At 40.8% G+C, this 16269-nt stretch overlaps 1 protein-coding gene across 1 annotated transcript in view; it reads left to right on the forward strand.

Moving 5' to 3' along the window:
• The window catches only part of LOC311356548 (neural-cadherin), a gene marked incomplete at its 3' end in the record, with an annotated part of 218859 nt that overhangs the window by 167982 nt on the left and 34608 nt on the right, over positions 1 to 16269 (forward strand). Inside the window, exon 26 of the mRNA XM_084476342.1 lies at positions 7650 to 7777. Coding sequence (XP_084332468.1) covers positions 7650 to 7777 — 128 coding nt within the window. The remainder of the gene's footprint in view (positions 1 to 7649; positions 7778 to 16269) is intronic.

The following is a 16269-nucleotide window of genomic DNA, read 5'->3' on the forward strand; positions in this document are numbered from 1 at the left end:
GTGTGTGTGTGTGGAGGGAGGAGGGAGGTGGGAGGGGGGGAGGCGATTGTCTGTCAGCCAGGCCGCTGCTCGTGGAATTGGTTCACACGACGGCGATCTGAACTTCAGACACTTGCGTGACATTACGTGTGACGGCGGTGACAACAACATCGATAACCCTTTGATTAAAAAAGGGAATGGATGAGCCGCTCTGGCACCAGGGCGGGGACAGCTTAAAGAAACTCCCTCTGTTTAAGTGTGAGGGAAGCTGAATAGTTTTTTTTTTTTTTTAATCTGCTGTGGCGATTGTGTGTGTATGTGTGTGCGTGCATCGGTGTGCGTGCATGCATGCATATGAAACTTAAAAATTTATTAAGGAGATCTTACTCCCGGACCCATGCATCTGTGATGAGCACTCAGGCTTGACCATGTTTTAAGTGTGTGTGTGTGTGTGTCTGCGTGTGTGTTGAAACGGGTACTGTGACTTTCCCCATATTTGAAGTGAATGACATAACCGGTGCATGCGAGTGTTCCAAAGAAGATGAAGGAGAACGGATCCGGGTTTGCGGTCACGAAGGGTGTGACGGAGGAAGAGGACTGTGCATGGATAAGTGAACAATGAGGGAGGCTTTAATAAGAAGCAAAGACCCATCCTTCTGGTGTTTGCCATCTTCATCATATCAATGTGTGTGTGTGTGTGTGTGTGTGTGTGTGTGTGTGTGTGTGTGTGTGTGTGTGTGTGTGTGTGTGTGTTAACCTGACTTTAGTTGTCTGACTTAACGTATGGCTCAACAAGGGAGAAAAAATCAGCAGAATTAATTCATGACTGTGTTTTCATATGTTTGGGTACTAATCTGCGTCCGTCTGTTTAAATTTCTGTAAGTAGTGGAAAAAAGTGTAGATTCAGATCGAAAGCCAAAATTTTAAAACAAAGCTCTGTTGACTCCGATACTTTGACCATATCCAAGACCCAGGCGTCTTCCATGGGACGGGCGTAACTTAAACCCTCCTTGTCTTACTCAATGATTGAGCAAGACAGCTGCAGTCCAGGCAGCACACTGCATGGTTGCTATATTGGTGACTATAGCCTGCAAATAAATCAGTTTTAACTATCACAATCGGCTTTATTTGTCATAACCACCATTAACATGTTTGAAATATAATGCAAAGGTTGCGATGAATAACAATTAAGGAACACTAACTACAGTTGATGGCTAACAATGTGGTTTTCAACTTATAGTTCACTTCATAATTAGGGTAACAGCACACCTCGTAATGCATTGACATTAGCATACTAATTGACCTGCAACTATTCCACTATGTGCAATCATTATTGGTCATTTATTTGTCAGCTTAGCAGTTACTGACATAATGTCTGCCAAAAAACAAAGGTTATAATAACCAAACATTGTGCTGTGACTGTCTTGATTGTTAACAAGCCTCTATATATGTACTTTATATGTAATACTTATATTGCATATAAACATTTATATGTAATATAAGTATTTGCATTTATATATATATATATATATATATATACATATAAATGCAAATACTTGAAAAAATTTGAATTAAAATATAAATACATTAATTCAAAGAGGTTTCAAGGAGGTTTGTTTATCTGTGATATAATCATTATCTCTCAAATATCTGTGTTTGAAATATAACCCAAAGGTTTGAGTGAATGACAATTAAGGGTTGACTATCAGCTATCAACTACAGTTGGTGGCTAACAATGTGGTTCCCCACCTATAGTTCACGACATAATGCAAAGTGACTGCCTGCTTTGTAATCTATCAGCATTAGCATATTATTTTACCTGTAACTTTACCACCACACGCCACCGCTATTTATTAATCAGCTAAGCGGGAACTGACAGAAGAATTGCTTCTGACGCTGTTCGGCAATTTTCTTATATTTTTCCAATCTTAGAGTGCTTGGGCTTTGAGTGTAAGGGCAACCACGTGACATCAAAAAGAACATTGTTCAAAAGGACTTATACAAATCCTTTCCTTGGATAAGAGTAGGGATAACAAAGGGACGGAAGAGGTATGTTAAACATAATGGCTAAAAGGGTACAAAACATTGTCCAGAAAACCCTAGCCATCCAGTCAAATGCCAACGCCAATTGCTGCCTCACTTTGGGTAGCAATTGGCAATCTATCTGAAGAATGTTATAAAAATTAATGAAATTAATCTGTCTCAGAAGCATTCTGCACCAAACCCATGCAATGAAAAGACAGCACACACTTTTGGCCGTGAATGTGGGTCTTCATTGGTGTCAATAGGTCGTTGTTTGATTGGCATCATATCAATGGGTTAACAAAAAGGCTGGAGAATACAGTTAGAAACGGTTATTTATGGGTTCCCTCCAAAATTGCCTAGTCAATGCAGAATGGTAAAGTTCAGGGAAGGGATCCTAAGCACATTTTAGTTGTTTTAAAATAATTGGCTCTCTTGTGGAAAGAGGCCTTGATTAATGGTCACTGGATTTGAAGAATGTCAAACGCATATTGGTAATATTTTGTCAACTGAGCCAGCCCACCCGACACAAATCAAGTCCTACCGGCTTGATTTGTCCCTATGTGAGGTGTTGTTGTCAGCCCACATCAACAATGCAAGCCAATACATTTTTCTCATTTATATTAGTCACATTGATTGCTCTGACGACTCGTATTCTGGGGAAATCATTGACTTCATCCTTTGAAAATGCAATGATCCTCCCAATTCTGGCATGAGTGTGTGTGTGTGTGTGTGTGTGTGTGTGTGTGTGTGTGTGTGTGTGTGTGTGTGTGTGTGTGTGTGTGTGTGTGTTTTTGACACATGCATTCACACACACACACACACACACACACACACACACACACACGTAAACATGCACACACGTAAACATGCACACTTACACAAACACACACACGTGCGGCAAATAGCAATGAGCGATAATAGCCAGAGGCAGGAGTTTGTTGAATCAATAGACAAATTAACATGACACATTAAATCTGTGTGATTGCCGTACCCTCGAGGAATATAAAAGAGAAAAGCGGGTAAATTGCCCCGGCAGTGGTTGATGTGTTTATCAAGCCTGCGTACGTGTGTAAATGCCAGAGCGTTTACGTTACACATTCAATTAGCGCCCATGTAACAAATAACACATCTGTTGCATTACTCCAAGCCAAAGAGTAAAATAAAATATCTGAACACAGTTTATCATATTTACGATGTTCATTTCATTAGGGATCTTAGTTGTAGCGTCTTGGAGGTGACATTTTGAGAACATGAAGGAGGATAGACTGACGAGGGAAAATTAAAATAAAGTTGAGGGAAACTAAGCTAAGATAAGCATTTCACTAAGTACAAGCACATCCCTGCTTGCTGTGTGTTAGTGTGCACAAGGACAAACCCATGTGCGCACACACACACACACACACACACACACATGCAAACACACCCACACATGTACACACACACGTACAAATGTACACACAAACACACACACACACACACACACACAACACACACACACACACACACACACACACACACACACACACACACACACACACACACACACACACGTACCCATCTCGGGGGCCAATTTCCCGCCAGCTGTCCGGTAGTCCAAGTCCATGGTCTGTGAAGCGCGTCGCTCCTCAAATGGCTCTCGCCAGTGGCCATGGAGTGCTCACATGTTTGATCCGCAGGTGCAAGCGTGCTGACAAACCCTTTTTTTTGTGTCAGTTCTGACGAACACATTTTTGTGTCAGTTCTGCTGATTTGTGTACAAGCAGGATGTATTCTGTATTCACTTTCGGGCCTAACGCATTTAGATAGCGCCGCTGTTTGCGTATCGCAAATATATTTTGTATTTTCCTCGCAAATATTTGTATTTTCCTTTTTTTGTGTTTCTGTGTGCATTCATGCCATTCTTCATTTGCAATGCTGCTGCTGGTGGGAGAGGCTGCTGGTTGGGCTGCCGGCTCCCTGCAGGCTGTCAGGAAGGAGAGGACATTATTCATATTTAAGAGCTTCTGCCCTGTGTGTGTGTGTGTGTGTGTGTGTGTGTGTGTGTGTGTGTGTGTGTGTGTGTGTGTGTGTGTGTGTGTGTGTGTGTGTGTGTGTGTGTGTGTGTGTGTGTGTGTGTGTGTGTGTATGTGTTGGGGGTGGGTGGAGTGTTGCTAGTCCTCCAGGCCCGGAGACATCCTCCACACACACACCCTTCCCCGCCTCCTCTGGTGTCTTCCTGTCTTCCATCGCTCCTTTGCTGTCTGCCTTTCTTTCTCAATTTGTCTTTATCTCCCTGTCTCTCTCTGACTCTCCCTCTCTGTCTCTCTCTGTCTTTCCCTGTCCTTCTGTCTCTCCCTGTCTCTCTCTCTCTCTCTCTCTCTCTCTCTCTCTCTCTCTTTATGTCTGTCTCTCTCTCTCTGTCTCTCCCCCTACCTTTTGCCCATTGCTTTTACCTCTGGTCCGCTTGCTGCATGGAGGCAGCTGCTAATGAATTAGACATGAGCAGCAGAGAGACTGGACCTGGTGTTTTAGATCAACCGTTTAAATGCTGTAACCCACCCGGTACACTGCCATTACCAAGTCTAACACACGCACACACACACACACACACACACACACACACACACACACACACACACACACACACACACACACACACACACACACACACACACACACACACACACAACTACACCACCGCCACCAACTTCTTTAGGAGTGTAACCCCAGTCTGGTTTCTTCCCAGTCCGTCTGTCTGTCTATCTTTCTGTCTGTTTCTATCTATCTCTGAGCCTTTTCACGCCCTGGTCCTACCCTCTTCTCTTGCTCTCTCTGTCTGTCCCCTTCTCCCTCTATATCTGTCTGGCCTCATTGTCTTGGGTTAGTTTTCAAATGGGATTCAGGCCAACATGTTTCGACACTCGTGGCGTGTGTGTGTGTGTGTGTGTGTGTGTGTGTGTGTGTGTGTGTGTGTGTGTGTGTGTGTGTGTGTGTGTGTGTTTGTGCCGGTGTACATACATGCTTACTCCTACCTGCATGTCATTATCTTCCTCTAAGTGTCTGTAGTCATGCTGTCCTTGACATATTTACATTGTTCCCTGCTTATTTCTGATGGCCCCTCTGTTGAATCATTGTATTTGTGTCTGGTGTTGTTTTTGCCCCGTCTCTTATGGGTTTCTTCCTCCTTGCACTCGCTGCAGGGTTGTCATCTCCCATCTCTTAATCTGCTCTTTGTTTCCCGGGGTTATGATCCGGCTGGTGTTGTACTCCTCTCTCTCACAGTTTGCGTCCCACACTCCACTCCTCCGCGCCGCCCACTCCTCCTCCACACACTCGCTGTGATGTTGTTTGCTCCCTGCTGTTTTAATTTCTTCCTCTCTCTCTCTCTCTCTCTCTCTCTCTCTCTCTCTCTCTCTCTCTCTCTCTCTCTCTCTCTCTCTCTCTCTCTCTCTCTCTCTCTCTCTCTCTCTCTCTCTCTCTCTCTCTCTCTCTCTCTCTCTCTCTCTCTCTCTCTCTCTCTCACTCTGTCCCCCGGTTCCATCCGCCCATCAATCACCATAACTTCTCTCCCACTCCGCTCTGCTCCTCTATTCATGGCAACCCTGCCGTCATCCCTCACACAGACCCCGACACCTTGCATCCATCTCTGGGGAAAATGTCATGTCAATCTGGCCTACCGAGTTCCTGTCTGTAGCACACTCCCTGGCACCTGCACCTGGTGTGTGAGAGAGAGAGAGAGAGAGAGAACGGGAGAGAGGGAGTGGGAGGCGGAGGGGGAGGGGAGTGGGAAGAGAGGACAGAGATAGACGGAGAAAGGCTCTTTGCAAAAGTGCATTTATGGGTACGTACCTCTGCTTAGTACCCCAATAAAGCCTTGTATGCAATCGTAAATAATAACAAACACATAAGGTGGTACAACATATTGCATTCCCACACATTAATGCCAATAATACAGCAAAGACGAGGCAGAGAGATGAGAGGGATCCAAGTGTGAAAGTGTGAGACAGTAGGTGAACAGTTTGCAGCCTAATGGCAGCTCAGACAGCATCAGACAAAGGCTGGTTTTGAAGAGTTAGCCGAGGTAGAACTCAATCTTTGGCAAACTCATCTAGAAGCTCTCCAAACTCGTAAGCTGGATGACAACTGTCGTGCGACTGCGTGTGATATGTTGACTGTAGATTTGCAATGTGCGCTCTGAGCTGAGGCATGCAAACCATCAGATTTGGCATGCGGCGAATGACATGACAAGGCTTTACAAGTCCTATTTCCTTCAGTGTTCAAAGTAAAATAAAAATAAAGTAAATGCCCTGGTTGGAACCCAACCTCCCAATTTCCTGTACGCTATGAGTATAGATGAGTGGTTTAAGGGCAAAGAACATTGGATTGGTGCTGTGATCGTTTTGTTTTGACATTTTTTTCTTGTCTATCAATCTCATTCCTGTCAGAAAATGGCATTAACGGGAATTTAACCCAAAGTCCTGTTATTAGGTATTCACAGTGTATCTGTGGATACCTATTATTATTATTGTGGGAATTATTATTATTATTATTTTTTTTTTGACATGGGAATATGTCTTATTTGATTGGCAACATAATAAGAACATCATTTAGAGGAAAAACGGTGTTCAGTCCTGTTTACATTGGTTCCAGTTTGTGACTGTTCTACCCCCGCTACAAACTCAATGGTGACTCTGATGGTGAAGTCGAGGTGACTTTTCGATGCACTTTAACATCACAATGAAGGGACAGAGACAGCGAGGTTGTGTGTGTGTGTGTGTGTGTGTGTGTGTGTGTGTGTGTGTGTGTGTGTGTGTGTGTGTGTGTGTGGATGTGTCGAGCTCTGTCTGGGCAGTGTTGGTCGACGTAGATGACGTTATGTTTGAATTCAAGCTGAAAAAGGGGGTTACCTTACCTAACACATGTTTCTTTAAATATATGTGTGTGTGTGAGTGTACCATTTGTGGCCATAGATAAGTATCTACCTGCTGTAGAAAATTGTTCCTTGTAAGCAGGAGAAAAACATTCTCGCCTGTGGTTATTTCATAATGTAATGCATTTTAAACAACGGCATGTTCTTCCGTGTATTTATGACAACCATAAATCATATCTTCTCAGCGACTATTTTGGTAATTGGCCTTCCACAAAAAGCATTACCTTCCATTTGGGATTCTCAGGAATCCTTGATTGTACCAATTTGATATTGGGTTTCAAAATTGGAATGTAATTCATAAACACAAGGGTATATGTTTATGCATTACGGGCTGGATCTTGATATAGCAATGGTTTGTAGATTAGTCTAGGTTGAGCTTGCACGCTGCCATCGATGATGAATTGTTATATCAGTGATGGTAGACATTGTATCCCAGGATGGATAGCAAACGGTGGCCGACAAAGGCTGTCTTATCCGCTTCATTAGCTTTTAATTTCCCATTTGAATAAGTCCGAAAATGTAATAATAATCAGTTTTTCTTGTTTATTGTTTATTGTTGAGAAAGAAAGAAATATCAAATGCATTGTACCATTCACTAGATTGAGTGATCTTAATTAAGAGACAGTGTGTCATTAGGGGAAGACAAGGGTCAGACAGCACAGTGCATTTCACCCACCCGTCTAAGCATGATGTGTTATGATGCACTGTCTCACTGTCTCTATCCATCCATGTCCAGAGTTAATAGATGGCACCCCAACCCTGAAGATCAACCATGGCTCTGGCACGTTGGTGCTCCAGTTGCCAGGCAACGTGAATGTGGCGGACCGGAGGTGGCACCGTTTGGACGTCCACAGCAACAGCAAGGTGGGAGGCTTGGCTAATCACAACGTGCACACACACACACACACACACACACACACATTCTTGTCTTTCCCAATTGCGGGGTCCACACATTATTCACCCAATCGTGGGGTCCACCCTTTCCAGTGCTCCTACAGCTCTGTAAAAAATCAGGGAAGCTAAAAAAAATTTTTTTTTAATTACCAGCACTTAATTACCAGATTTCCAAACTTTTGTCCAAAAAGTTTTTTGCCCAATTATGGGGTCCGGTTTCTAGCACAAAGACCTTGTGAGGTCCAATTGTATACACACATAATTCTAGCACATATTTACACCCCTATTAGGTGACGTCAGCGGTACGGGGAAAGAGAACGTGTAGCAGGGAACATCAGCACGAGACAGAGAGAGAAGACCTAATCCCACAGGCCACATTTTAGTAGTCCACTCTCTTCAAACAGAACAGAACAAAAGGTGTAGAGCCTCAGAGATGAAGCTAAGCAACTACTGACAGATACACATAACAAGCTGCAGCGACTAGCAGAGCTGGAGAAAAACTATGAGGAGAACCATAACAACCAGCTGTTAATCTGCATTCTCCTCCACATACAAATACTGTACAATAGACAAAAAAGGCGATCAAACTATGCCTGGGGATGTTCCTCAGCGCCTCTAAACATCGATCTTCTCATGCAACTCTTAGCTGTTATTGGCGTAATGGTGTAATGAGATCGGAGTAAGGAGATTGGTGTCAGTAGAATCTCCGGCTGCTTAAGGGGGGCGGGATATGACGTAGGGTCGCAAGAGGCGGGATCGGGTTTGTTTTGGTTTGACCGCAGACAGCACACAGGCAAAACGGGCTGAACTCATGTTAAATGTTGCTGCAGCGATGCATATATTCCGTTGCATCCACAACACTCGCCCGCATCAATCGATGAAAGATTGGAGCATGAGTTACAGACAAATAGAAGAAACGACGAACAAGAAAGGCGTCGCGAACGACTGCGTTACCGGAGGAAGAGAGCGTCTTTTTTGGCTTCATTTCACATCAAACAAACACTGGGACAAATGTAGTTGATTTCTGTGTTTAACTGAGAAAACAGGGAGTTGAAGGACAGGACCATATAATAACTGTTACGAGAGTAGCGCATGTGTGTGCGCGTGGACGAGCGAGGAGAGCGAGCGGTAGCGTGTGTCAGTTTAGTGAGGTAATGAACGAGTCTGGTTGTGTCTGTGCAAACGTGTAGGCCTACTGTAAAGTTAGTGAAACTAAGAATAAAGTACCCAGCCTGTCAATAATCGGTGGCCGCTTTATTCCGACCATATTCCGACCTATAAGCAGACCCACTGCCGGTCAAAGTGATTCCCGAGAGAATCGACGGAGCGGAACGTCGCTTTTGTGCTCCTCGACTATGGTCTGGGAGCCGACAGCAGGAAAGGTGTAACATAATAATAAAAATATTTTTTAAACCATTCAGCAAACAAAAGGCAGTAGGCTTATTATCGATTAGGGTGCGGGTGACATCCTACTGCTAATTCACATATAAGGTAATTAGCATTTCCTGTGGAGAACATAGAATTTTTTCAGGAGGTCCAACGTCAGGATATGTCATTCACATATACGGCACATCCGTAGAATCTACGGAGAATAGACGGATGCACGTCCATATGTGAAAGCAGCTATAGAGTGCATTTTAATTATCAGATCATTACAGCAACATGTATGTTTTACTGGATTTAATGCTAATATACTGGTGAAGCAGCCACAGCGACTACAGGATCAACAACACAACTACTGCATGGAGATGGAAAGGAGTAAGGCAGATGTGGTTAGAAGGTTTGGCCTAATCAGTGAGATAGAGCTATTTCAGAGGGGAGGAAGATGGATCGTCCTGTGAGAATTCACCATACAAAAGTTCACATGAGACATTTACTTTGCCATTTCTATTCTGCACTGTAGTCTACACAATTGGTGCATTTATAGGGTTGCCTGATTCATATACAATCTGGTATTACATAGGACAAATCGTACCCACTCATTTAATTTGTTAATATGGGCCTGTTTTTGTTGAGATTAATGTCAATAATGACATTTAACAAATATTTGTCTCCTATCTGCAAACAAAAGTTAGCAATAGGGTTCCGCAATGTTTTGTGCGCATCTGACGACAGTGAGCCATCCTTATTGAAAAGGTGATAAGGGACCTAAAGGATGAAAAAGGCGCACAAACCCACAATTGGATTCAAATTGTGTGCTCTGAGCTCACCTCTCTTTCTTGCAGACTCTCTTCCTTCCGCCTCTGTCTCACAGGCATCTAGGTGAAGACAATACTTAATTCAGTAAAGCTAAACAGATATTGATTTAAAATATTAAGTAGCTGTGAGTTGACTGTATTAGGATATTGATAATAGAGAACTTGTAACTTATTGAGCAGCACTGTCTCCGGATGATGTGCCATCCAATGTATGACTTCAAAGTCTTATCATTGTGTAATTTGAAGCATATACAGGAATGGTGCATGTCACAGTATATTAACATTCCTTAAACTTTTTGTTACACTGCTCCTGTACTATCCCCCGGTTAGTATTTCTGACTGGAATACTTTTGTAAAATGAGATGTCAACATCCTCCTGAATTGCTCATTTACTGAACAATCTGAGTTTAGGACTGCATGGGGCAGTTCGTGAACAAATATGATGACTTTGAAAATCCCCCAAGGAATGTAACACAGTTTCAGGAAGCAGTGTCATCACTTCGCTATTACCTGTGTCCCAACATTATCCGCAAAATCTGACTCATTAGGTGAAGTGTCTTTTGCAGCAGGGAGCTTCTTGGACTCTACTTCCACTGCAGGAGACTGACTGAGTGGCACCTGGAATATGAGATAAAAACACAATGTATTAAGAGGAAACCGATATAATGCACTATATTTTGATCGTTTTACAGTAAACACGTTAGTTCATGTGAAAATGGTTGCTTAACAGCACAGAACCTAAAACCAAGCACATGACATGATCCCACGTAGAGGTATCAGCACATCTCAGGACAAATACAAGAGGAGGCAGTGGATTATTTTCAAAATACCCTTGTCAATCTTGCACCTGCTCAGGAAGCTTCAAATTGCATCTCTAGAAACTTGAATTTAGATATTGACAGGTGTTTTCTTAATGAAGTAAAATCAATTTCATGTAGATACAAACGGGAGGGCCCCATAAGGCAAGACTAGAAAAGAGTGTGTAACACTGGCCTCCTGACAGGGAACTTTGAAAAAAGATATTTCAGCTCATGGCAGTAGATTCTTTTCAAAATATCCTTGTTAAACTTGCACCTGCTCAGGAAGCTTCAAATTGCATCTCTAGAAACTTGAGTTTAGATATTGACAGGTGTTTTCTTAATGAAGTAAAATCAATTTCATGTAGATATAAACGGGAGGGCCCCATAAGGCAAGACTAGAAAAGAGTGTAACACTGGCCTCCTGACAGGGAACTTTGAAAAAAGATATTTCAGCTCATGGCAGTAGATTATTTTCAAAATACCCTTGTTAAACTTGCACCTGCTCAGGAAGCTTCAAATTGCATCTCTTGAAATTTGAGTTTAGATATTGACAGGTGTTTTCTTAATGAAGTAAAATCAATTTCATGTAGATAAAAACGGGAGGGCCCCATAAGGCAAGACTAGAAAAGAGTGTAACACTGGCCTCCTGACAGGGAACTTGAAAGACAGATTTCAGTTTCAGGGGCCCCACAAGGACAAAACAAGAAATGTACAAGTGTGCGATGTTACACTGCTCCTCTACTATCCCCCGGTTAGTATTTCTGACTGGAATACTTTTGTAAAATGAGATGTCAACATCCTCCTGAATTGCTCATTTACTGAACAATCTGAGTTTAGGACTGCATGGGGCAATTCGTGAACAAACATGATGACTTTGAAAATCCCCCAAGGAATGTAACACAATTTCAGGCAGCAGTGTCATCACTTCGCTATTACCTGTGTCCCAACATTATCCGCAAAATCTGACTCGTTAGGTGAAGTGTCTTCTGCAGCAGGGAGCTTCTTGGACTCTACTTCCACTGCAGGAGACTGACTGAGTGGCACCTGGAATATTAGATAAAAACACTATGTATTAAGAGGAAACCGATATAAAGCACTATATTTTGATCGTTTTACAGTAAACACGTTAGTTCATGTGAAAACGGTTGCTTAACAGCACAGAACCTAAAGCCAAGCACATGACATGATCCCACGTAGAGGTATCAGCACATCTCAGGACAAATACAAGAGGAGGCAGTGGATTATTTTCAAAATACCCTTGTCAATCTTGCACCTGCTCAGGAAGCTTCAAATTGCATCTCTAGAAACTTGAGTTTAGATATTGACAGGTGTTTTCTTAATGAAGAAAAATCAATTTCATGTAGATACAAACGGGAAGGCCCCATAAGGCAAGACTAGAAAAGAGTGTGTAAGACTGGCCTCCTGACAGGGAACTTTGAAAAAAGATATTTCAGCTCATGGCAGTAGATTATTTTCAAAATACCCTCGTTAAACTTGCACCTGCTCAGGAAGCTTCAAATTGCATCTCTAGAAATTTGAGTTTAGATATTGACAGGTGTTTTCTTAATGAAGTAAAATCAATTTCATGTAGATAAAAACGGGAGGGCCCCATAAGGCAAGACTAGAAAAGAGTGTGTAACACTGGCCTCCTGACAGGGAACTTGAAAGACAGATTTCAGTTTCAGGGGCCCCACAAGGACAAAACAAGAAATGTACAAGTGTGCAATGTTACACTGCTCCTCTACTATCCCCCGGTTAGTATTTCTGACTGGAATACTTTTGTAAAATGAGATGTCAACATCCTCCTGAATTGCTCATTTACTGAACAATCTGAGTTTAGGACTGCATGGGGCAATTTGTGAACAAATATGATGACTTTGAAAATCCCCCAAGGAATGTAACACAATTTCAGGCAGCAGTGTCATCACTTCGCTATTACCTGTGTCCCAACATTATCCGCAAAATCTGACTCGTTAGGTGAAGTGTCTTCTGCAGCAGGGAGCTTCTTGGACTCTACTTCCACTGCAGGAGACTGACTGATTGGCACCTGGAATATGAGATAAAAACACAACGTATTCAGCTTATGGCAGTAGATTATTTTCAAAATACCCTTGTTAAACTTGCAGATGCTCAGAAAGCTTTATATTGCATCTCTAGAAACTTGAGTTTAATTGATTTGAACAATCAGAGGTTAGATTGCATAAGGAAATCACTCCATGTGTAATCATGGGAAGAAAATAGTTAAAAATAAAGCCTAGTATTACCTGTATGGTAACATCTCTTTTTGAACATACATGTGAAACTTGTTCTCCCCATCCATGCATTTCAGAATTGAGAAAACACAACAGGCAATGCTGAACTGACAGATTAATTTTTTTGCAAAATATATCTAAATCAAGATGCTTAATATAACCAACTTACCTTATTACGCCACGGCCACTTCGAATCTCCATAGCTGTAATCAATTTCCGTTCCTATTTCTATTTTCTTCACAGCAAATAGGCATAAGTGGGGCCTGTTGTTTACTGCGATTTGTTTAATTTGATTTGATTTGTGAGATTTTTTGTTGTCATTGACTAATCTTCCCAGCGATCCATCTTCTTTGGATGCGTCAATACTAAAAGATGTGAGAAAATCTGTTAAAAGAATTTTCTAAATATTCATTAGAAGAGACATTTAAACATCATAGTACACTAAATAACATTATTAAATGTGATGGGAAACTGTCCTAACACAGAAAAATGTACTATATTAGCCCCAAAATGTCAAGTTACGAAAAAAACAAATGGGAGGCAGGGGTGTTAAACCCACTTAGGTTTTTTAAGTATCTGTCCTGTCTTTGTATTGCAAATCGCAATAAGTGTTGGGTCAGGTTCTGCAAACTTAACTATATTAACTTTAAATGTGACACAAAGCATGGTAGGTTATTATCCAATGTCAAGAACAAATTAAATAAATTGATAATTAATTAAACATTCAGTGATACTGAGATCAGCAATCGGTGAGCAGTAATTGGTCCAAAAAACCCTAATTGAAACACAGCTAATTTTTGCTGCTTTATTTAACTTTCCAAAAAAGTATATTAGGGTCTGAATTAAAAATGTTTATATCTACAAATTGCACATTTTCGGAATGCTCACCAATAGCGATGTTTCTGCCATTCAAACTCAAAAATAAATGTACTCTCCGTCTCTGAGTAGAGACGGAGAGAAATTGCCTCGACTGGCATTCCTCCACCGATATAAGGTCTCCTCTATACTCCATGACAAAGGCACCTGGTTCGATGGGCTGGGTAGCAAAAACTCCTCTTCCTATAAGTACATAAATTAATAGATTGCTTTCTTACTGTATTTGCTAAAAATATTTTGTTGTCTCATCCTTTAACATAGATTCATCCACATCTCTAATAAATGAATAACCATAAAAATAAAAAAAAATATATATATTGTAACCACTTACAATAAAATCTTAACTTTTAACCAGAGCTGGTTATATTGGATTCAACAAAAACAGCAGCTAAATAACAGCTTTTAACCACAAATAAAGTTATTTTTTTATGTGTATGTGAAAGAACAGTACTGAGAAATGAACTGGTGTAATATGATCTGCTGCCTTGTACCTTTTTCGCTATCAATGTATTTTCCCTCAATTCCTGGCTTGTCCTTTGAGAGCAGAATGAATGATGTTGCTTCCTCAACAGGCTTTATTCTTTTTTTCCGGGTTGACATCATGGCTCCCTGAAAGTGATTTGGACATCATAAACCTTACACAGTTACCCAACATGCAAGAACAGAATCCCTATTGACTGACTCATGATCTGTTTTGAGCAGTTACCAGAACCACAGTAGCTATCCAAAAAGGAAAAAAAAAAAAAAAAAAGGAAAAAAACTGACTCTTATCTTCAACATTCCAGAGCTTGATGCTTCCAGTGAAGCCATAAAGATCCATGTGTAACATTTACATGGTTTATCTCTAAACACAACAGCCACAATAATATAATATAAAATAGAGTTGTAGGAGAAAGTCAAGAAGTTAACACAAAGACTTCACTGACTTGTTAATTTATCACTATTTAAATAATTGAAATTCATAAATATACTTGTTATGTGTATATTATGTATAATATGTGACTATAACCTCAAAGTCTAGCCCATTGATTCTGGCAACTTGTAGACAGAAAATTGTAAAAGCAAGGATAAGTATTAATTTATCTGTTCTACATAATAAACGGATACAGATAACGTTATCTGGCTCCTTTAACGTTTCTGAGTAAATCCTCTTACCTTTCTAGCATGTGTGCATGTCGTCTTTCTTTTATATTTCACTGAATTGACACAACTACTGCTTATGTTTACATTGCACTCAGGCCTAAAATGGCCACCACGTCCCACAATGCATTGCGGCAGAACATTGCTACTGTATGCTCCAACATGCTAATAGGATAACTTACACAACTAGACACTCTTATAAACAACGCAGCTTTAACCGAGTGTCAAGTTGTAGATAACGTTATGTTAGTGAGCTATTTAGCTAGTGCATGGCAGCTAACAGCTAATATCAAATGCACTATTTAGCAACAAGCACTCTGTAGCTAATGTTAGCCAACTAGCTATTGGTTTAAAACAGCATTGTATTACATTTGCTTACATTATATGTGCAGTAATATCACTGGATATTTTCCGAATCATTTTGACTTAATCAAATGAATAACACCTACCTGTTGTCCATATATTTCCTCCACTGTCAGGCCCGGAAATGCACGGCATACATTTCAAAATAAAACTGCAGACCTCCACTGTGAGGTCCCTACCGCCGCAGGCTCCACTCTCAGGCCCGGAAATGCAAGGGAAAATTGTGAATGCACTTCCGAATCGTTTTCCTCACAAATGAATTAATTAGTATATGACATAAAATCTATAAATTCCTTGTCTATAGTATATATTGTTTTTATTTGTATAGTAAACTTGTTTAATCAGTACACACATTTTCTCTTAAGCTATTACTCATATTCATAAACCAACATCTCATAAGATGTCATAGGCCTATACATTTTATTGTGTACTATACAGAGTACTTTACTGCCTTTTCATTATCATTTAATTTTGACTTTATTGCACTGATCTTTTTCTATATATTTGTTTCAATTAGTTTTTTTGTTGCATTATTCTGTATTTTTATTCTTAACCACCATACATTTCATGTTTGGTTCTATGTCTATGCTAATCATGTTCTTGTGCTGCTGGAACACCTAAGTACCACTAAATACTACCCTAACTCTTGATATCTACAGTATAATCCAAGTTAAATTATTAAGTGATCAATGAGAAAACATAAAAATAAAAAAAACAAGTCACAACATGATCAAATGTTCTGTAGCCCTTTACTCTCACGCAAACTCAGTGTGACATTCACAATAAGCTATTTATTTTTTTTTTTCTGTTTTGAAGACATCTCGGTTGGTTTG

Source organism: Micromesistius poutassou (genome assembly GCF_964030765.1).
Source record: "Micromesistius poutassou genome assembly, chromosome: 12".
NCBI lineage: Eukaryota > Metazoa > Chordata > Actinopteri > Gadiformes > Gadidae > Micromesistius > Micromesistius poutassou.